Raw genomic sequence first — 23,736 nt, 5'->3', positions numbered from 1 at the left:
TTATAAAACATTACAGAGAGATATTAAAGAAGAAATGTGAAAAACAGAGCTTATCATGTGTCAATTATCCATGAAAAAGTTCTTAAAAACTCAACAAATTGTACACTTTAAATGTGTACAGTTTATACACATACAAATACCTCCATAAAGATGTAGAAATAAATAAATAGATAAATAGATTGGTAGATACATTGTGAGTTTTTAAAAGAAGAACTTGGTTTCAGATTAATTTTGCCAACATCTCCAGAATTCAGATCTTGTTGATCTATGCTGTGTGTATACATCAAAGCTGGCATCTATGGCTTTTAACCCAAGAGGTGTATGATGTCAAAAAATTAATTGCAAACATTGCTACTATTGGTACTATATAGTACAAACAATAGTATAATTCATTGGTTAATGAATCTCTAGGTCTGCACATGGTAAGCTTTGTTTTGTAGTCCTGAAGAAGGTCACAGTGCTTGGTATCTAAATATTCAACTATTACGCGTGATAAACAAAATGCTACTTGAAAGTTCTGGTCTGTCATCAAAGAGAAGAAGAAGTTTATTGGTCAATTATAAAACAGATAGCTTTTTTATAGTCTAAAATACAACCAAGACAGTTGAAGGTATAGCTGATGTTACACATTAACAGATTATAACTTTCCTTAATTCATTTTTAATTGTATAACTGTTATACAGTCCTGAAAATATATATTCCCTGACTTAGCTGAAGTTTGTTAGATATATCTTAAGTTCTGACTTTTGAAAAGATAAAGGATTCACTCAAGTCCACATCCAAACTTTGCAAAGAAAGCACCAATTGTTTCATTTATTCTATTAAACATTAAAGTAAGCATACCAGTTTCACAGTATCTTTTTGAAAGGTATTTAAAATATAATTTTTAAAGCCTTAGAAATACAAAATTGTCTAGACATTTTATATATTTCTACATGCATATATAAAACTGTTCCTATTTAATATATATTAAGATATGATTAAGATACACCTTGGGTAAATACCAAAACACATGTTGAAAAAATACCAGTTTCTTTGTGTAACTCTGCAGATACTTGAACAATAATAATAATACACTATTATATTTCAATATTTTATATTAAGGCATGGGACTATGTTAGGAGAATATGAGCTGGTAGAACTTAAATTCATGTGTACATATACATATGGGTGTATGCGTGTGTGTATGCAAATGTATGTGTATAAATCTCTTTCTAGATAAGTTTTAAAGTGTAATACACACATGATCTATCACAGAGATAGGTTCATATCCATTTTGTTTGTAACAGTCTTCCTAGCTCTTTAAAATATATCTTACAAAGGAAAATCTCTTGTTTTCTTGCTAAGATTTTGGAAAGATGTGCCAGTGTTAATATTCCAAAAGCCTCAACTTTACAAGCGTTGGAGACTTCTGGAAAGACCGCTTGTAGTAAAGAACATCTTTACTGAAAGGCCCTGGTGAAGCATTGCGGTTTTCTTTCATGACTTCATTATGCTTTAGTACCACACACTCCTTGCAGGGAAGCCTGGCCACACGGACCTCCCTCTGCTCAGTGGCGATGAGATCAACTGTCATAGATGATGCCCGCTAAATAATGGCTACATAACAGTCCCCTGACATTGTTTTGATGGCCATAAAACATGTTATGTGATTGCCTTAACATTCAAACTCGGGGACTGACTGAGAGAATATTATTTCTAAATGCCAAGCTAACTAGAATTGTGGAGATTTTCAGTAGGCACTTCTTTTATTAGTGTTTGAGGCAATTACAGAGAGAATGGGTCAGTGCAATTTTCCTCCTGCACTGGGAAAATCTTTTCTTGCTACTGAACGAAAAGGTATTCAAATTCAAATCAAGTTTCTCATCAAAATGTTCTGTTTTTGAGAGACATTACAAATAAGTAGCGCCCCTCCCCCCAACTCCCACCAATCCGGTTGTATTCCCAGCAAGGTCAGCGTACTTCATTACAAATAATACCATGTTAAATCAACAGGTAGGATCAACCTGCTTTGTGCTTTATGAGAATTTAACTTCTTGACACCCTATATATGACATATGTTTCTTTGATTTCTCTCTTAATGATATAATCTCTTAGGATATTATGGAAAATCAGATATAAAATGGATACGAACCCTTTTACTACACGTTAGCCCTCTCTCAATAAACAAGTTTTCAATGAATTCAGAAACGTCATAATTCAAGTATTGTATTTATTAAAATGACATTGAGTATGATAAGAGGCCTTGGAATATGAGGAGAGCAGTCTGAAAACTAAGTTTAGAGGCTTGATTGAAAATTCCTTGTTTCACCTTTTGTTTTATAGTCATAATGGCATAGCCAAGAAACTTAACCTATAAGTATTAAGGGAAAAGAAGGCAAGGTGACTAGATAATTTAGTGTTAAAGAAAAATTGACAGAATATCTTCTTAGTGAGAAAAAATGGAAAAAAATGTGTTGACTTGCTTTTTATAAGAATTATTAAGATTAGACGTTTCCATTGACCAATGAGGAACAAAATAATATAATTCCCTTTTTTTATTCTATGACTCAGAAGCAAAAGTACACAGTGGAGTACCCGCTGTCATTGTGAATGTCTCTAGATAAGTTGCCCCAATTCAAAATCTGGAGAGGAAAAACAGGTGTGTGTGTGTGTGTGTGTGTGTGTGTGTGTGTGTAGATTGATAAAAGACAGAAAAAGAGACTTGTCTTATGAAATACTATGTCACAAATTAAAATTCCAAAGAACAAGATTCTAAGAAAGAAAATAATTTCAAACAAATCATTTATTTCCCTTAATACAATAAAACCCATAGCAACTCACCTAATCTCTCGATGGAATAATATCGTTGTTTACTATCCACACGCACTGTCTCAGCATAAGGGCTCCCAACACCATAGCCAATGATGTAACCTCGCACCACGATGTTTGGGTTCAAGGGAGGAGTCCAACTCATGATGATGCAGTTGGTCTGGGGCCTCACATGAAGAGAGCTTGGTTGGTCAGGGACTTGAGACTCTAAAGTTCAAAGGAAGCATTATTAGTCTGTCTCATCCTAGAACATATAGCATGGTAAGACTTCCCATTTAAGCAAGACTTAATATTATATTCCATAGACCCTCAAATGGTTCATCACTTACTGCCCAAGTTCCTCTTTGTGTCGACACGTGATATATTTTCCATGTTTCATTCGACTTTCACAGTTTCTTTTTTTTTTTTTAAGATTTTATCCATTCATTTGACCGAGAGAGAGATCACAAGTAGGCAGAGAGAGGGGGTAGCAGGCTCCCTGCTGGGCAGAGAGCCTGACGCGGGCTCGATCCAAGGTCCCTGAGATCATGACCAGAGCCAAAGACAGAGGCTTAATCCTCTGAGCCACACAGGCGCTCCTCGACTTTCACAGTTTAAGCACAGAAGGCCCTGAGTTCTGTCCAGAGACATGCAGCATCATGCACCTTTATCCTAATGCTTTTTTTTTTTTTCTTTTGGGCTGTTCCCCCTACCCCCATATAACTCTTCTTAGGTCTCATCAATACTGAATGAAATCAAAGAGAAAGAGAATAATAGAGAGGGAAATGAAATGTCAAAATTGTCTTGCCCAAGGTTTATTTACTTTGATTTAACTAAAAAACAAAAATAGAGCAGTCTTTTCTGAAGAAATTGTCAGGAGAAACAGTTTAGGGCCATGATTTGTTCAGCGTAATTAGGATGGCACTTGACCCATAATTTAGTGCATCTCTGAAAAGCACACTCATTGTTAAAGAAAAGGAGACAGTGTCTGGGATTGCAGCCACACAGACTTTGGAGTGTGCAAATTTGGTTTCAAACCAGGCTCTGTCATTTACTAGCTGTGCATCCTCATGAAGTTATTTGTGATCTCCGAGATTACCTTCTAATTAAATTGGCATTCCAAATATTGATTGCTTCAAAGCCTGGGCTCTGGAAGTAAGAGTTCCAATTTGTACTGTACACTCATCATCTCAGAGAAACCTTAAGACCTTTTTCATCCTATCTCCATTTCCTCATGTGTAGAATGAGGCTAAAGATAGCAATGGTCTCACAGGATGCTGAAAAGATTTAATGAGATAATGAGTAAAAGTGCTCTCATTATGAGTAGCACCATCTGATATTAGTTGTTAGGGAGTAAATGTACATGCTAAGTTTTCTTCGAAGGAGATGGTGTGTTGAAATTAATATATTGGAATTCTGGTCTTTATATCATCCTTCTCTCTGATCCCACCCCTAAAGAAATGATGCATTTTCTGAACAATTATCATCATTCACTTAATAAATATTTATAGAGCACCTACTATGTTGGGGACTGGGGCAAAGTACCCATGATGATCAGGGTATAGGACAGAGTCTATATGGCAGACAGAAAACATGCACCTTTGGAGTTTATAGTTTAATGGGAAAGACAAGTAAAGAGGCAGTTATAATATACTATGATACACATTTTGATAGGATTAATACAGGCACACATACCCTGTTTTATGAAAATCATAGAAGTATTCTGGGAAGAAATTTAAGAAATAATGTGCCCATCTAAACTTCAGTCATCCATTAAGTGCTCAGCCCAATATCTGGCAATTAATGGGTACTCAAAAATATCAGTGATATGAACTTTATTCAAACTGCTTGTGCTCATTATTTCTTTCTTAACTGAAAATCTCTAAAGGTAACATATGTCAGATGAAGCAAAAGAGTTTGATGATTAAAGGTAATATTAAAATACATTTTTTCCTTGATATAATAGCAAAAGGTGATATAATGTCTACTACCAACTTTAGCCACCTTCAACACACATGCTCAAGTGATATATGGAAGCCTGTTTTTTTGTTGTTGTTGTTGTTTTTTTGATTTTTATTTTATTTATTTATTTGACAGAGATCACAAGTAGGCAGAGAAGCAGGCAGATAGAGAGAGAGGAGGAAGCAGGCTCCCTGCAGAGCACAGAGCCCGATGTGGGGCTCAATCCCAGGACACTGGGACCATGACCTGAGCCGAAGGCAGAGGCTTTAACCCACTGAGCCACCCAGGTGCCCCGGAAGCCTGTTTTTTTATTAGAGTTTTTAAAGTAGGTCCCATACTAACAGCTTTTCAAAAAGATGCTACCTTCTAAAGATGCTACACCAACAGCATTTTCTAAAGGGTTTTTTTGTTTGTTTGTTTGTTTGTTTTGTTTTTGTTTTTTTTTCCTGAAGATGCCCGTTTGTGAATGAAAAGGGACAAGATTTTGTCTGCCCTAAAGAAGCCTGTGGGGGTGCCTGGGTTAAAGCCTCTGCCTTCGGCTCGAGTCATGATCCCAGGGTCCTGGGATCGAGCCCCGCATCGGGCTCTCTGCTTGGAAGGGAGCCCACTTCTCCTCCTCCCCTCTCTCTGCCCGCCTCTCTGCCTATTTGTGATCTCTGTCTGTCAAACAAATAAATAAAATCTTAAAAAAAAAAAAAAGAAGCCTGTGACATAATATGCAAAGGTGTCACTAAAAAATTACCTCAAAATGGGGGTATAAATCTTAACAACAGAAAAACAATGTTTGTGAAGGATTTTCCACTATAAACCCTAAGGAGAAGTAATAAAAGAGATAAAAGGAATGGATTAATAATTTTCAACTCAATTGCCCCAGAGGCTCTCCAGTGTCCTTGAAATGTAATGGGCTCTACAGTGAATTCTGTTGAACACTTGTGAAGCTTTTGCAATAATTACTGAAAACAACAAGAAAATCTGCCTAATCTTGTATTTAGAAAATGAATTAATGTTATGACTTTTAAAAAACAATATGAAAACCTATGATTTTAATGACAATTTTTAATATCTTTTAGAATAAAAGGAAAAATATATAAATGTTTTCAAAACAATCACTTCTCCATGTTTCTGTAAGCCATAGAGTAGCTCCCCTATGAGTTAGTTAGGTCCGTATCCACAGAATTACATCCACTGGAGTTTTATAAAGGGACCAGGGTAATGAATGCACAAATGCTCTGGAAGAAGAGGGACTCTTGGTACACAATAATCATCTTTTTTTTCTGCATAAATGTAGTTTCAATCATAGATCCAAACCTCGATACAACTTTAACACGATAAAAATAAGGGTCTCTATACATAAGAATATATGCTGCCTTCCGATCTAAATATTTAATGGGCTTTTACCACCCTTTAGGATTATAGGGCCATAAGAGAGTGTGTTCATCAAGGTAGTAGTACATAGTACACCTAAGTCATTCATAATATATAGCGTCATCATAAAAATAACTGTGTTAGGAGATAGTTCATAATCTAGAATAGCCAGTTTGTAACCAACCACCTACTCACTTCTTAATGTAAAGAAAGAAATGACATTTACCTTTTATGTGACCTGAGTCAGTTTTCTCTAACACAGATGACCTTATGGATTAGGAAAATGGTTACTACTAGAATGAACTATAAAACATCAATTTAGAAAATTTGCCGTGAAAGTATGTGACATGTTTTAAGACTGAAACTGAAATTCGCTACTCAGAAGTACATGAAAGATTTTACCAGTACCTCTAGGACAATAATTGAGTATATAAAGCATTGAGAAGTATTAAGGTAATTATTGAAATAATTTGAAACCAAAGAACACATTTTGCCTGAAATATCCAAATTAATGAGCCCCAAATTTCTACTGAAATCTGAATTATCACAATAACTAGGTCAACTGCCATTCTTGATTACACTATAGAATTATGGATTCTATCTTGGTTTAATTTGTTCCTACAGAACAGTTATTATTTTTTGAGTGACGATTGTAATTTTCACTAATGAGTAGTGTTCACAGATAGCACATAAGAAATTTATCATATTAATCCCCATGATGTTTCAACAATTATTATACATCCCCTATGTGCCAGTCACAGTCCTAGGTACTGGGTATATAGGTTTTTTTGGAGGTAAGATGAACAAAATAAGAATAAACACACAAGGAAACTGGGAGATCTTGTAAATATTACGATGATGGAATAGTAACTGACTCAAGGAAGGTATTCCCAGTAGAGTCCAAGGTGAATGATCAGAAAGAGCCAGTCGAGCAAACAGCAGGCTGGAAAGTTTTACAAGAAGAGGGAATAACTACTACTAAGGCCCTACAGCAAGAATGAACCTGGTATTTGGAGAAATCAAAGAAGGTCATTGTGCCTGGACTAAGAAGGAAAATGAAGAAGATAAAAAGAAAGTTACCCAGTGGGAATGTAAAATGTCACAAATGCTATGAAAAACAGAATGGAAGTTAAAAAAAATAGAATTATCATAGATCCAATAATTCCACTCTGGGTATATTCCCCAAAGAATTGAAAGCAGGAACTCAAAGAAATATCTGTACACCTGTATTCATAGCACAGTTTTTCCACAATAACCAAAAAGTAGGTGAGACTTAGATATCCATCAGCAGATGAATGGATAAACAAGTTGGGGTATATACATACAATGGGATATTTTTAAGCTTTTAAGAGAAGGAAATTCTGATACATGCTATAACATGGGTGAGCCTTCAGGACATTATGGTAAGTGAAATAAGCCAGACACAAAAGGACTAAAATTGTGTGATTCCACTTGAGATACCCAGAGTAGTCAAATTCATAGCACCAGAAAGTAGAATGGTGATTGCTAGAGGTTGAGAGGAAGGTGGAGTAGGGAGTTATTGTTTAGTGGGAACGGAGTTTCAGTTTTGCAAGACAAAAAAATGTTTTGGAAGAGAGTGGTTTTGATGATGGTCACACAACAGGGTGAATGTACTTAAAGACACTGAACTGTATACTTAAAACTAGTTAAGATGGTTACTTTTATGTTATGTGCATTTTAAAACAATTTTGAAAAATTAGGAAACCCTAAATATGTTTTTATACTTGTTTGGGTGACCATTGTGGAAATGTAGTGTGCATATTTGGGACATTTGGGAGGTGAAATCAACAGAGGTATAAACTGGATGTGAATGGTGTGGAAAAGAAGAGACTCAATGAAGACTCACAGATCTTTGGCTTGGGCAACTGGGGATGACCTACTGAGATGAAGAAAAACAAGAAATTTCTTGGGTCATGTTAAATTTGTGATGCCTATTTGTCACATCTGTGGAGATCTCAGGGACGTACATGGGTATGTAAGTCTGGGGTTTTAGTGAAAGTCCATGATCAGTTATACAGGTGTGAAAGCCATCAATATAACAGATGGTATTGAGAATAAATGTGTATGAATATAGATATGAGTATGAATGCATATAAAATACAAATAAGATAATGTCAAATAAATAACACCACTCCAAACTCCTTTAGGCTTTTCCATAGCACACTGTAAGGTCAAGATCTTTACCATGACCTAAAAGTTCATGTATGACCTACCCCATGCCCCCTTAGCTCTCTATCTTCATCTCCAACCACTTTCCCCTTTGCTGATTTTATCCCAGCCATCTACTATGAACTGGACACTTTGCTGTTCCTCAAACAGGCCCGTATGCTTTGGCCTCAGGGCATGTGTATTTGCTGTACCCTCTTCCTGGAAAGCTTTCACTCAGATATGCCTTCCTCCTTTATCTTCTTCCGGTTTCTACCATTTAATTTCCAACTTCAGCCTTCCTGGCTACCATAATTAAAATTGCAATCTTTCCCTAATCTTTAATCTAATAATCACCCGTCTTATCCACCCCCCTTAGGATTTATTGCCATTAATTTTGCTTCCTATTTAATTTGATTATCTCATTATTCTTTGCCTCATCTCCTTCCATAAATTCTCTGTAACTCCTGTACCTGAAACAGTTCCTGGCACAAAGTGCTCCAAAATATGTGAACAATGTCTACACTTCTTATAAGGTATAATATAACTGTTATTACATATGACTGTCATTAACTATAACATTACCAAAATTTTATATAGCTCTCTCAAAATAAGAATTTTAAGAAAAAAGGAAATAACAGAGAAATGAAACAAGATGAAAATACAGTTATTAAAGTTGTTTTCTCCTAGTGACCAGAAAGATTTGTGCCGCTGGCTCCTGCTAATGAGAGTGATTGCTGCCGCATACCTTCTGCTGTGGACAGCTCTGCCACACGGCGTCAGGCAGCTGGTACTTTTGACAAATACTCACATATCTGTTTTCGATTTAGAGTGCTGCGTTTTATGGGTCATTTTGCTAGTTTTGTTCCAGTCCCTAATAGCCTATATTTCTTTACAGAGAATTACATAAGGCAATTGATAGAACCATATTCTATCTTTCCAGAGTATTCGGATACATACGAATACATTCATTTCTGTTGGTAGGGTCTATTCTCACAAAAATTACAACAGCTTCCTTAAGCCACTAATGTCTGTAAACTTTGAGTAATATTTGTCTAGTTATTATGGTGAACAATCACTTCTATTTACCACTGAACTATATATTTTTATTTTGTTTTATTTATTATATATATTTACATATAATATAGAATATTTTATATATAAATATAAAATTTAAAATCTATACATATTTCATATAGAAAACATTATATATAAAGATATATATAAAATGTTTTATATGTAAACAAAATATAAAATATTTTATATATAAACATAAAATAAATATATAATAAAATATATGTTATTATTTACATATATTTATATTATTTATTTATTTATGCTTTACTCCTACCATCTTTTCAGTATTAACTTTAAATTTTTATTTTAAAAATTTATATACAGCGAATTCACTCAGTGGTATACAAGCGGAGTCATGCATCCACCACTCCCGTTGTGGGACAAAACAGTTCCATCCACCTCAAACTGTTCTTTTTTCTACCAATGTTGGGAAAAATGGCCTCCATCTGTTGAGTTCTTGATGTGAAAAATACCAACAGAAAGTTAAGATGCCTGTCTAGGGAGGAGGTTGGCATGTCAAACAGAATACAGGAAAAAAACACAATGAAGTTCAATTTTATTTACAAACTCCTGAGTTCTTGAGTGAGAAAACCCAAGCTTGGTAGTTAGAGGTGACACCTTTGATGTGCTTTCTAAGAGCACTGTGGGATCAGAGCCTATGAATATCTGGGAGACTTATTTTCTTAATTTAGAGTTCAGGGACACCAACTTCAAAAATCATAGAATCTCATTATAATCTTTTTTTTTTAAGATTTTATTTATTTATTTGACACACAGAGATCACAGGTAGGCAGAGAGACAGGCAGAGAGAGAGGGGGAGGCAGGCTCCCTGCTGAGCAGAGAGCCCAATGTGGGGCTCGATCCCAGGACCCTGGGATTACGACCTGAGCCTAAGGCAGAGGCTTTAACCCACTGAGCCACCCAGGCACCCCAAGAATCTCATTATAATCTTATGTCTTCCTACCATCATGACTTTCATCAGCTCCCTCATACTGAATCATCTCCAGATTTGGAGCCATTCAAATAATAAATCCTATTCTTTAACAGGGCATGGGGAGTAAGTTCTCAGTCCTTGCCAAAGGATGTATTTCCATGATTTTTTCAGGCTCATTTTCCTCTAACTGGATTAAAACCATAATCTCTCAAAACTGTAGACTAATTCACTCTAAAAACAAACAAACAAGAACCTTAGTATCTCTAAAATCTTATGCCAAGCTGCTCTCTAGAAAACTTGAGTTTTCATTTTAACATTCTACTTGAGAAAAAGGTAATGCATTTTTTACATTTAAATAAAAATATACCAAATAGAACAAAGGATGTTTCTAGCTCTCATTTATCTGAAATTATTTTTTGACTGTAAGAATGGACATCAGTAGAGAATCAAACTATATAAATTGTATGAATTTAACATTACTAATACCTGGCTATGAATGCTTAAATATTGACCCATTTATTCAATATTAATTGAGCATCTACCATGTGGCCTAAGGCACCATGTCAAGCACTGAGAATCTCAAATCAAATAAAGCTTGATCTTTGCTTCTATTCTGCTGAGAAGAGTGTGGTCAATGCTCATGACATGCCCAAAAGAGCAGGCTTAGAGGAAAGACATCTAATTCAGATAGGAAAATCTTCCTAGAAGTAAAACATCCAGTGGGTTTTGAAGGACGAATAGATGTGAAATCATGTGAAAGGAACTCTGGCAAAGGAAACATTAAGTGTGAAAGTATGAGATATGATGGAGTGCATCTGGAGAGATGCATACATATGCAAAGATGTGATGGAATGTCTGACTTGAGGCTAAGGGTGGACCACATCAGGAAGAATTTGAATAGAGAAATGACATCATCAGATCTGGTTATGAAAAATCAGACTGGCAGCATGACGGAATCTAGAGAGACACCCTAACTTGTGTCAGAAGACCAGGGGGAGGCTATTTTCAGATGACAAAGGATCACAGCATGACATAAAGTAGATTGATGGGAATGGAGAGGAGGGGATGGAGTCTAAGTGTGTTAGGGAAGTAGAAATGACAGGTTTTGGATATATGGATAGGGAATGATAATGGAGTAGTTGAGGACAGGGAATCTGCTGACTTGGATGGCTGGTGGATATGGGTACCACTCCCAATGTGAAGAACACAGGAGGGAGAACACAATCTTTTATAGTAGGAATGATACCTTGAGAGATCATCTCATCTCACAACTTCCAGTTGCACAAAATGATGGGTGTTTGAGTCCTCCATCTTTATTATACTTGAAGATACCAAAATAAAAAACAAAACAAAAAAACTCTTTAAAACTATCCTTGACCTTTCTACTTTTGATTTATATAAGAAGTGATAACTTTGCTCTCTTTTGTTTTCAGTTCCATCATTAGTATCAACCACTGTCAACTAGTTTGATGTAGGAGAAGGAAAACTTTATGTTCTACCAGAAGTACTGGGAATAGTCTCAACACCATTTATTGAATAATCTGCTGGTTGAGATGCCAACTTCATTTTAAAGTTTATTTCTCAAATATAATAAGAATTACTTCTGTCCTATATATTCTGTTACACTGATCTAACTTGTCTAATTCTATGCCAGACAGTATTGTATTGATTTTAAATCAGGCTTTATTGTAAATGTTAATGTTTATTCAACTTTTCAAATTTTCTCGGAATTCTTTTACATTTATTCTTACATATGACCTTCATTCTGATTGGAAGTGTATTAATCATTAATTTGGGAATAACTAGTATTTATATAATAGTAACATTTTGCATCAAAAATATATCTCTATTTATTCATGTCTTATATTGTATCTTTTAACAAACTTATTTTCTTCATAAAAATTTTTATTCAGTTTGTTAAATTTAGTCTTTGATATTATACTTTAGGTTGCCATATAAATGCATTTCTTTTCTTTTTAATGTTTGAACTAATTATTGTCAGTATGATACAGCTATATCTTGGAATACAGCTGCATCACACTATAGCTATATCTTAGAATTTCCAGATATGCTATCACACTGTTTATAAAAATAACATTTCTTTCATTTTGTAATAAAATGTTACAGGTTTTTAAGTTGTGTGTGTGTGTGTGTGTGTGTGTGTGTGTGTGTGTGTGTGTATGTTTTTCTCACCAAAATCTCTACACTTTGTCAAATAACAGAAATAGTAGGAAACATCCCTTGTTTGTTTGGGTCTTAAAGACAATGTATTTAGTATTTTATTATTTAGCAGAATGCTTGCTTTTAGTTTTTATAAACAGTAACATTTCAAGAGTTTCCTTATATTCGATATTAACATGAGTTTTTAAAAAATTGATAATGACTGCTTAATTTTACAAAATGCCTTCCTGCATATATTGATATAATTGTATGACAATGCCCCTTTAATTAAATGGTGGGCTTTTAAGACACCCTGAAGGTTTGCCTTGCTTTTATATCAGAAGAGAACATACCTATTCCCCTAATGCAGACATTAGAGTTTTATCAATATGAACAAGAAGAGGCTTCATAACAGGACAAGTGGTATTAGTATTTCATACCACTGAGATCTAATCTATGAAAACCAGCAGCAACAATAAACATTTGTTGAGTGCTTAATAAGTATCAGACACATTGCTGAGTACTTTCTTGCCATTATCACAGTTAATTCTCACACAGATCTGTTGAGATGGATACTGTTGTTATACCCTATTTACAGATGAGAAAAATAGGTATTAAGGAATTTAAATTACTTGGGCACGATAATACAGTGAGTGGAGCAGAATTCAAACCTAGTTATTAGGACTTCAGAGCCCACAACCTTATCTACTACATTACACTTAGAAAAGGCCAAGGAGGTCATAAAGGGATCAAACATTTCACGAGGATATTAAAAAGTCTGCTATGGCTAAGGAAAGGGCTTGAAACTTCTTTGAACATTTATCCAAGTCTAAATAATTTGTGTCATCCTTTGTATAGTGGAACTCTGAGACTTTGAACAAGAACTAAAGCAGTTTTTAAATTGGTTTCAAAACACAGTTTGGCTTTGCCTACAACACTCCTTATAGGTAAGATGAATTCTACTTGAATGAGAATAAGAGGCTGGATTCTTCAATTTCATGATGGATTGGCTGCTGTATCAATAGCTCATCTCATTCGCAAGTCTTTTTGTCAACCAGTAATCCAGAATATCATGGATGGCTCCTATCAAAAGCCCATGTGAAAGAAATCCTTTTTCATGACATGCCATCTACACCTACATTCCTATGTGGATAAAATCACATACGAAATGTTTTATCACCAGGCGACTACATTTGTGAGCTCACTGGAGTAAACCCTTAAATTGATATCTTTAACTTGAATGTATTTTAAATACATTCAAGTTATATACAGGTAAATTCCTTACCCTCAAATTGATATCTTTAACTTGAATGTATTTTAATGCCATGTCATTGACTTTCACCAAGAATTTTACCAAATAATAGCCAAGGAAAAAAAAATTTGAAAACAAAACAAAAAAATCCACTTTTTAAAACTTTCCCTAGTATTTTTTAATCTAGTAGATATTTAAGTAAAAACGTTGCTCAGGTGATAGGTGCTAAAAGTTATATTCAAGAAATAATATGATTTCTTTTAGACCAATAAGTTATTTGGAAATATGCTTTTATATTTCTAAATGTATTGGATATCATATTATTATTGACTATTAGTTTAATTACATTGTGATTGATGAATGTATTTAATATTATCCAAGAATTTTAATATCCATTTTCTTAAAGCCAAGCACTAAATATTCTTTGGATGCTTAGGGAAAAAAATATGTGACTCTCTAACGGTGTGAGTATCTCAGTTGTGACAGGTAAATCAGCAGAATTCCTTCCTTTTAAATTTTTTTTCCAACTCTGAAAGAGATGTATAAAATCCATTAACATTGGTCTTTATGTGTAAGTTCCAGTTTACAAACCTACAGAAACTAGAGGAACAAGTTAAATAAAACCACAAGAAATAATTAGACAAAAACAAATAATTAGACTATTGAAATTAGAGGACAAAAGCCAGTCTTTTCAATAAATCCAAGTAGGAAAAAAGGAATTGTGGTTGATTAAGAGCCTGAGGGGATATAAATACAATAGCCAAATTATGGAAAGAATCCAAATGTCCATCAACTGATGAACTGATAAAGAAGATGAGGTATATATGTACAATAGAATATTACTCGGCCATCAAAAAGAATAAAATCTTGCCATTTGCAATGATGTGGATGGAGCTGGAGTGTATTATGCTAAGCAAAATAAGTTAGACAAAGACAAATAACATATGATTTCATTCATATGTGGAATTTAAGAAACAAAATAAATGACCATATGAGAAGGGGGAAAAAAGAAGGAAACAAACCATAAGAGACTTATAATGATAGAGAACAAACTGAGGGTTGATGGAGGGATGTGAGTGGGGGATGGCTAGATGCATGATGAGTATCAAGGAGGGCACTTATTATGATGAGCACCGGGTGTTGTATGTGAGTGAAGAACCACTGAATTTTACTTCAGAAACCAATATTGCACTGTATGTTACCTAGTTAGAATTTAAATAAAAAGTTGAAAAGAAAAAAATAAAAATTAAAAAAAAAATTTATGCAGTGTGTGATCCTAGATTCAATTCTAGTTTATACAAAAGATCTGTAAAGAAAGTTTTTTGGGGGTCCATTAAAGAAATTGGAATATGATCAAGGTCTCAGGTAAAATTATAACCTGCAAAAATAAAAATGAAAATAATTGAAAACAGAAGTTTGGAGAACAGTTAAATATCATATATTCTCATTTAAGTTATATCTATATTTTTTCATTATAATATACAAATATTTTATGTATGTATGTATATATTTACATCTGTGTATAAAGATAGAAATTAAAGATATGCATTAGGGTGTTAAGTGTGGTAATCTGATCATCTTTGGATGGTGAGACTTGTGTTGATTTGTTGTCTGTATTTTCTACCTATAATTGTATACATTTACTGCTTCTATACTGATGAATGTGTACTCAAATGTTACGGTGGGCTTGCAAATTTTTCTATAAAGACCTGTCAAGATTTGCTTAAATAGTATAAATTTATGTTGTAAAAGCCATATATTTATAAGTAATAGATATTTCTTCAACAATTTACATTATTTTTTAATAAGTCAATCCAATTCTCATTATGTAGCAACTCTTTATCCCTAAAGAAGTTTCTGGCCTTAAGAAAATTACCAAAGAAAAACTTACACTTGTTTTTCATTAGGATGACTATTTTTCTCCATCTATTTTCAACTTTTTCATATCTTAATATTTTTAAATGTTGCCAATTATAAATACTATAGATCTGGATGTTTTCAAAATTCTATTTAGTAATCTATTCTTGAACTGGTGAATTTAATACACTTGCACTTATTATTACTACTATATTAAAACTTATTTATATGATTTTATTATGCACTTTTCATTTTCTGTTTGCTTGAAACAAATTATTTTTGTTTTTTTTTATTTCATTTGTATAGGCTGAAGAGCCCATCCCCCTATTATTTTTTCTCTTCTCTACCAGATAAGAAATAATATACTCTATATTCTTCTGATTGTAATATTTTCAATTTTGAGATCACATATATCTTGTAGTCTAAAGTTAATTATGTCTTTACTTTTCACAAGAACATCATAAAAACAATTTCAAAGCTGTTTAACCTCCACATCTCCTTCTTTCTTACCACCTCATATTCATCAACTTTTTAAACTCTCCAAAATATAATTTTTGTTTTAGATAATCATAATTTGTTCAGATATACCCATATGTTATATTACTTTTTATCCACTTTCTCTAATAGTCACTATGGTTATTTTCTTTCTCTTTCTACCTTTTTTTAAAAATACATTCTTTACAAAAAAGATGGTGGTGGCAAAGTCTATTTTCCCTTTTTTAAAGGGTTTTTATGTGTCTCCTTTCCTTGAATAATTATTTAGTTGGATATACAAGTCTTTAATAATAGTAATATTTTTAATCAGCACTTTGAAGATATTTCATTGTTTTCTGCCTTAATTGTTACTATTGGGGAGTCTTCATCAATCTAATTGTAGTCCCTAAATAAGTAATCTCTCCCTGTGGCATGTTAAGCTCTTCTTTTGTCTTTATCTTAGGTATTACATAATGTATCAAAGGTAAAGCATTATTTCTGAATCTGATAATCCATGTATTTCATCAATTCTGGAAAACTCTCACTTATCTCTTTGAAAATTATTTTTCTTTCATTGCTTATTTTCTTTTCAAATTGTGATTGAAGCATGCTAAGTTTTCTCAGTCCATGCTTTATCTTTTAAGTTCCCTTTTATTTTTTCTGTGTGCATTTTTATGCTGTTCCAAGCATTTAAAAGAATTCTTTCTCAGATCTGGTTTGATCTTTTGAATTTTTTTGGAAAACATATTGTTTGCATACTTTAAGTGTTACATATTTGAGATTTAAAGTTTCATAACTTGTATCTTTATTTGTAGTTTTCAATAAAATTATTTATCCATTTCATGCATGCATGTTTATATATGTGTATGTATGTGTATGTACTGCATATGCATGTATGTGTTGATATATGTATATGCACGTGTCTACATGTGTACACAGTGTGTTATGTGTATGTGTGCACATATATGTGTGCATGTCTGTGTCTATGTATGTGTGCACATGTGTATGTATGCTTTGTGTGTATGTTTATGAATTGTATATGTGCATTTGTGTACATGTGTATACACTCATGCACACATGTATGTGAGCATGCATGTCTGTGTGTGTGAGTATGTATGCATGTGTATTTGTGTGTATTATCATTACACTAGAATCCTACCAACTTGTTAATTCTTTGACCAATTTCTATTTCTCTAATATTTGTCCTTCGTTTTGAAACTACATAGTTTTATTTTGTTTTTAGCCTAACTAAAAGTCTCTTTTACAAAGGAAAGTTAATTCAGTTTTTTCAATTTTAGAATTTCTCTTATCTAAAAGTGTTTTCCATTTTTCCTTTCTAATAACTTCATTTTCTATACTTGGCTATATAACACGATACTTATTTTATTTTCCAGTAATTTAGAAAATACATATTTTAAAATATTTTTTGAAAGCAATTTTTGGGTAGATATGCAATTTGCCATGGTGTTTGTCTCCCATCAAATCGTCAACAGTTCTGGTCCTTGGCTTATTTCTTTAGGTATCTATTACGTAATACCATCATCATAAAACATATGTCTGATTCCTGATAAAATGAAGCTTTCAGTAAATGTTCAGACTCTGTGAAATTCCAGATTTTTGAGCCTCTCATTTCTATATAATATTATATTTTCCTTCCCTTGACCTACTTTTCTATTCCAAGCTTAGTACTTATTGTTTTCATACCTTTTAACCTCAAAACCTTTGGCCAATATGAAACTAAAATAAAACACAAACTGACTGGTTCATATTATTTTATGCTAACTTTTACTTCAATACAAGCACTCTTAATTTAATAACATCTGCAAAATCTCCTTTGCCATGTAAAATAACAGACGCACAGATTCCAGGGATTAGGAAGGGCATTTTGGGGAGGGAAGCTATGCTTCAGCCCATTGTAACTCACACATAAATGTTTCACCAGACTTCCTTTCATCTTTCCTTCCATTTTCCTCTCCTATCTTTCTTTTTCTCTTCTTCAATTTATTCAAATTAGCCAAAACTTGTTTTTCTCATTTCTCATTCTTCTGCCCAGGGATTTTCCACTTTTCCTGCTCTAGTTTTTGAATGAGGAGGGCAATTTTAATAGGTAGTGTTCCTTCTTTCAGGGTGGTCTCATTGATATGGGAAACAAAGGCAAAAAGAAAAATTATATTTCCTTAGTACCTACAGCCAACTGACAAGTCCTTAAAACAGGCAGAGTGACATTCCTCTAGGAACTCAGATGCCTCAATATTAATAATTTGTTAACGGCAAAAGTCATCTCAGCCTGACCCACAGGATCCTATAAGTCCACGTTAACATATAAAAATTCCTTTGGGAACTTCCTTTATCTCTACCCCCAAGATATATGTGGGCAATCACCCCTTAGCATATGACTCACTGATATATATCTGAAGGGTCTCATGACTGAGTTTTTACTAAACAGTAATAAATGACCCTTTTCTAACAATAGCTGCTCCCCTCAAGGTCTTGGAAACCTCGCTTCCAAAATTCATTAGAGACTTTCGCTATCCCTAACCCTCTCTCAACTTGAAAGTATATAATGAGGCACTCCTCATGACCCAAGTACAGCTCTTTCTGCCCATGGGTCCTGTCCCCGTGTTGTAAAAAAACCACATTTTTGCATTGAAGATGTCTCAAGAATTCTTTCTTGGCTGTTGGCTCTGAACCCCAACATCTCACCTGCATCATCATCATTTTAGATTTTATTATTCTGAAAATAAACGTTCACGTGTTCCTTCTCAGAGTCACGTTCTTGGCAATATCATATATCATGCAGGTTCTAAAACACAGGAATTTTTTCGTGGTTGACTTCTCAAGTGAAGTGAATTTGCAGTAATCCCATTTTACCCTTACTCAATCAGGCTAATAGGACTAATTATCTCTTTCCTGAGGGCAGGAAACTAGAGCCTGGTCATAGGGTCACAGTTTTTGCTATTACCACTTAGTTGCATTTTCAGGAGTCTCTCTGCATTCTAATTTTTGCTGGCCAACCTCCTCCATTTTAGGATAGAAGTTTAATTTTAAATTACATCTCTAATGATGGCATATCACAATTTCTCTCTGTTCACTTCAAAATTAGAGGGGAAAAAGCAATACAAACTGGTCCCAAAGCTCAACTTCCTGGAGGGTACCTTGCTGATCTTCATCACAAATTCTCTCATATCCTTATGCAAGACATTTACATAAGAACATTGGGGAATTCTAATGATCTTGTTTTCTTAAGTCAAAATTTTGAGGCACAAAATAAATATTTTAAAACTTTCCAGCTGTTGGTAACAACAAGGAAACATGCTTTCAGGAAGCCTTGAACAAACAGTGAGGTTTGGCTCTGTAATTACTTTAACAAAACATCCTAATTAAAAGGGGAATCCATAAGGAATTGGAGTATTTCTCCAAGTCACAGCTGATCTTCACACTGCTTAAGCCAAGCAGAGAATGCACAGGAGAGGGGATTGCTTTTAACTATCTATACGTCCTACTGCTTCTCCTTAGTGACTTGCAGGGCTCATTACCACTGTAATGAGTAGATCAGTCCCTTGGAGTTCATCAGGAGACTCAAAAGCAAAAGGGAAAAGTTATGCAACACAACGCACCTAGGGAAGACAAACACCGCAGTTCCCTCCCAGGAGAGGTTTCTTTGGCTACTGCAAAGAATGCCTCCCATTCCAGCTGGTTTTCAAAATGGCTGCTTCCCCCTTAGCTATAATTTCAGGCATATCAGAGCAAATCTATATGGAAATTTCTGACTTTAGGACTCAAAACTTTCCTACATTAGCCATGAAAGTTTTAGGAGAAGTCACTTATATCTTATGATTTAAACACTTACATCAGTAAATTAAAATGAGATGAATAAAGAAACCTCCCTTAAATTAAAAAAAAATATATACTGATTATATATATATATACTTATATATGTATGTATTTATATGTGTATTTATATATAGAAATAGAACAAGCTGTCAGGCTGTGTATTCTTTGAAGCTACTCACAACCAATCCTGAGATTGTTCATTTGTCCAAACATCAATGCCTATCAAGGGTAACACTTTTAATTAATTAATTAATTTATTTATTTATTTATTTTAAAGATTTTATTTATTTATTTGACAGACAGAGATCACAAGTAGGCAGAGAGGCAGGTGGGGTTGGGGGGAGGCAGGCTCCCTGCTGAGCAGAGAGCCCGATGCGGGGCTCGATCCCAGGACTCTGGGATCATGACCTGAGCCGAAGGCAGAGGCTTTAACCCACTGAGCCACCCAGGCGCCCCAAGGGTAACACTTTTTAATATTTGAATGATGCATTCAAAGTAAGAAAAACAAGAGGAAGGAAGAAAAAGTGAAATCGGTCTAGAGGAGTATCTCCATGAAAAGAGGTTATGGGTCAATAAATATGGGCCAAATATATGTGGACTTACTAATTTCTTACAGACAATAACACACTTTGTTTTTCTAAGTTAGTAAAACATTTCTCTCCCACATTCATATAATTATATGCCCTAAAATGGCTGTTTCTATCATGGTTTTTTAAAAATATTTTTCTTATTTATTTTTTAGGAAGAGAGAAAGAGAGAGCATGAAAGGAGAGAGGTCAGTGGGAGAAGCAGACTCCCTGGTGAGCAGGGAGCCCGATGTGGGACTGGATCCTGTGACTCAAGGATCATGACCTGAGGTGAAGGCAGTCGCTTAACCAACTAGTTGAGCCACCCAAGTGCCCTCCATTATGTTTTAAGAGTGAACAATTTCAGGGCAGGGGGGTGGAGCAGTCATTTAAGCAATTGACTCTTGGTTTTGGCTTAGGTCATGATCTCAGGCTCCTCAGATCAAGCCCTGAGGCAGGCTCTGTGCTCAGGACCAAGTCTCCTTGAGACTCTCTCTCTCCCTCTCCCTCTGCTCCTTGCATTTGTGCTCTCTCTCCTCTCACATTCTTTCTCTCAAATAAGTAAATCTTTAAAAAAAGAGTGAACAATTTCAAGTCAAGAAGCATCGACTGTACTAGTTTTCTTCTATTAATTTTTTAATTAATTATTTGCCTTTTTAGATTGCTAATGTATACATTATGGACAAGGACAAGAGCTGCATCAACAATTACAATCCAAATAAAGAAGTGAAAGAATGAGAAAAGAGGCATTATTTGAACTGTGTTGCAATGTGTTAATTGACTGGCAAATGAGTAACACTTGGATGGGTGAGGGCACATTTTAAATTAATTGTGGCAGAAATAATTTTCCTAATGGCATTCTTTCTGAAGAATATTTACTATGCTGTCCTACACATCCTTCCTTGTAAACTTAGTCAACCTCTTTTTCCTGAAGTTTTTAGTTCAAATACTATTTCTTTTCATGAAGTTTTTACAATCAGTACAGCATTATCTGTTTATCTCTCAAGAGAACTGTTCTTCTCTCTTTCATGTTTATACTCCCCATAACTGGGCACATGATGGGTTCTTAATTATATTTCATAATAACTGCATCAATACTGAAGAAAGAAAAAAGTAACCAAGAAGGTTGCATGCAGAAGAGGGACATTATTAAGCCAAGAGTATAGAAACTTTCAAGCAAATCCAATTAAGCAACATTTATTAAGATTTTATTCATGAACACAGCATAGAGATTCTTGATTAAAATAGATGTATGGATTGGATTATATTAAGATTGCATAGATATGAGAAGCATTCAGTTAAGTAGAATGTTTGGTGCCATCCCAGGGGCTGTGATTCTACATTTTGATTCCACTAAACTGTGAGTCATTTGGAGTGAGGAGAAAGAGCTCATAAGTTAAGTGGAGAGCCCCATTCATCCTGGATATTTTATAGGACCTTCGGCACCTCTGTTCCATTTATTTTCACTCCTTCCAGTAAGAGATATAGTCCCTTAGGTTTGGGTAAATGATATGACCTCATTTCTTAGAATCTTTTGCCTTGAATCACTGTCTTTTATTGTCACTGGGTCAATTCTAGAGGCTTCATGGAGGCTTTGCTCAGATAATCTGTATTAGACACTGGACACGAAAAACCTGGTCATGAGTTTCAGATCCACAATTACTAGCTTTAGTTACTTGATTAAATTAGTTAAATTTTCTTAGCTTACGTTACTTTCCTTTAAAACTAAGTCTAATAACATATACCTCATAAAGGTAAATGAGAGGATAAATACCAGTTTATAAACTTTAAGAGTTATTTCTTAAATAAATAGAAAAATAAGGTATTTGTGTAGCTTATCTTGTCTTTATTCTTGAATAAGACAGAGCATATCCTCATGACTTTAGACCCAAGCCGCCATGGTCTCTAATTCACCACCAACTGGGCTATAACTTCAGGATGTCTGTTCTTGTTATTCTGCTTGGAGGGCTCTTACCTGACCTATTCATGCAGCTGCCTCCCTCACTGCCTTCAGGTCCGTGCTGATATTTTACCCAATCAGAGAGATCTTCTCAACACCCTACGTAAAACAGTACTCCCTAATCTTTCTATTCCCTCTATGATGCTTTATTTTTCTTCATAGCATTCCTCACTACCCATCTCTATCTCAATAACATTTATACTCCTTGAGAATAGGGATCTTATTTATTGCTTTACCCTTGGTATCGAAAATAATGCCTGATATATATAGACCTTCAAAAAGAAATATATGTTAAATAAACAAATACATGAATGTTCCCTAATCTATTAGTGAAGGATATAAGCTTTATGAAGTGTGACTTTGTGTAGCTCTACAACTTTTCAATTTATAATACCCAAGACAAGTTAAATAACATCTGCTAAGTCCCAAGTTACTTTTCCATAAAACCTGACATTAGCTCTAAGCTTGTCCTAAGATGGCCCATGGTTGTCTAATCTAATACAATTGTTTATGCTTCAACCAGGGTAATCTCTTCAAAATGCAAATATATTAAGTCACTATTTTTAAAAAATCCTTTAATGACTTGCTTAGGATAAACCACATTATTGCTTTAATGACATTCTTAGGATAAAGTCCAAAATCCTTAATTTGTTCTTGCAAGATTTAGAATCTGCTATTTTACAAACCTCAACACATGTCATCTCTGTGTTTCAGTCCTGATGGTCTTTTTTTTTTTCAGATCTTGAACACTGTCATGGTCTGTCTTAATTTCAGACCTGCGTTCACCTTGCCCTCCACATTTCCTCCCTCAGTCTGTCATTTATGCTTTTGCATAGCAAACTCCTGTTCACTCTTTCGGTCTTGGTTTAAAAGCAAACCTGTATGTCTATTTGCCTATCAATCTATCTATTCATTCTATGTTGACAGATCAGATACTACCAATATTCAACCAGGAAATGGCAATTTCCTAAGACTTCACCTGGAATGTCTGTTTCTCTTTGCTATGTTCTAAGCTCCACAAGGAGATCATGCCTTTTATCCACTATTATATTCTCAGAGCTAAGCACAGTACCCAAAACTTAGTAAGTTTCCTATGAATATTCTTTAATGTGCCAGTAGGAATAACCGTTATTGTGAAAATGGCATTTTTTGCTTGTTTTCCTGCCACATTAATTACTTTATAAAATGGAATCTATGAAAATCATGAGTGATGGTGAATTACTTAGAGAAACAAAAGATCAGGAAGGAGAAAAAGGAGAAGGAGGAGCTTAAAGAAGAAGGTAGGAAAAGCCAGAAGGAACACTGAAAGAACTGGGACAAGAATAAAAATGAGGGAAAG

The 23,736-nt window shown here is 34.4% G+C and overlaps 1 protein-coding gene across 1 annotated transcript in view; it reads right to left on the bottom strand.

The window, feature by feature from the left end:
• The window catches only part of LOC111142604 (DCC netrin 1 receptor), a 739,964-nt gene that overhangs the window by 154,388 nt on the left and 561,840 nt on the right, over positions 1 to 23,736 (bottom strand). Inside the window, exon 14 of the mRNA XM_022495904.1 lies at positions 2,824 to 3,018. Within this exon, the coding sequence (XP_022351612.1) occupies positions 2,824 to 3,018 (195 nt within the window). The remainder of the gene's footprint in view (positions 1 to 2,823; positions 3,019 to 23,736) is intronic.

Source organism: Enhydra lutris, unplaced genomic scaffold (genome assembly GCF_002288905.1).
Source record: "Enhydra lutris kenyoni isolate GAN:26980312 unplaced genomic scaffold, ASM228890v2 scaffoldscaffold8, whole genome shotgun sequence".
Classification (NCBI taxonomy): domain Eukaryota; kingdom Metazoa; phylum Chordata; class Mammalia; order Carnivora; family Mustelidae; genus Enhydra; species Enhydra lutris.
Note: the sequence above shows the minus strand (reverse complement) of the source record. Positions and strands in the feature narration are given on the sequence as shown.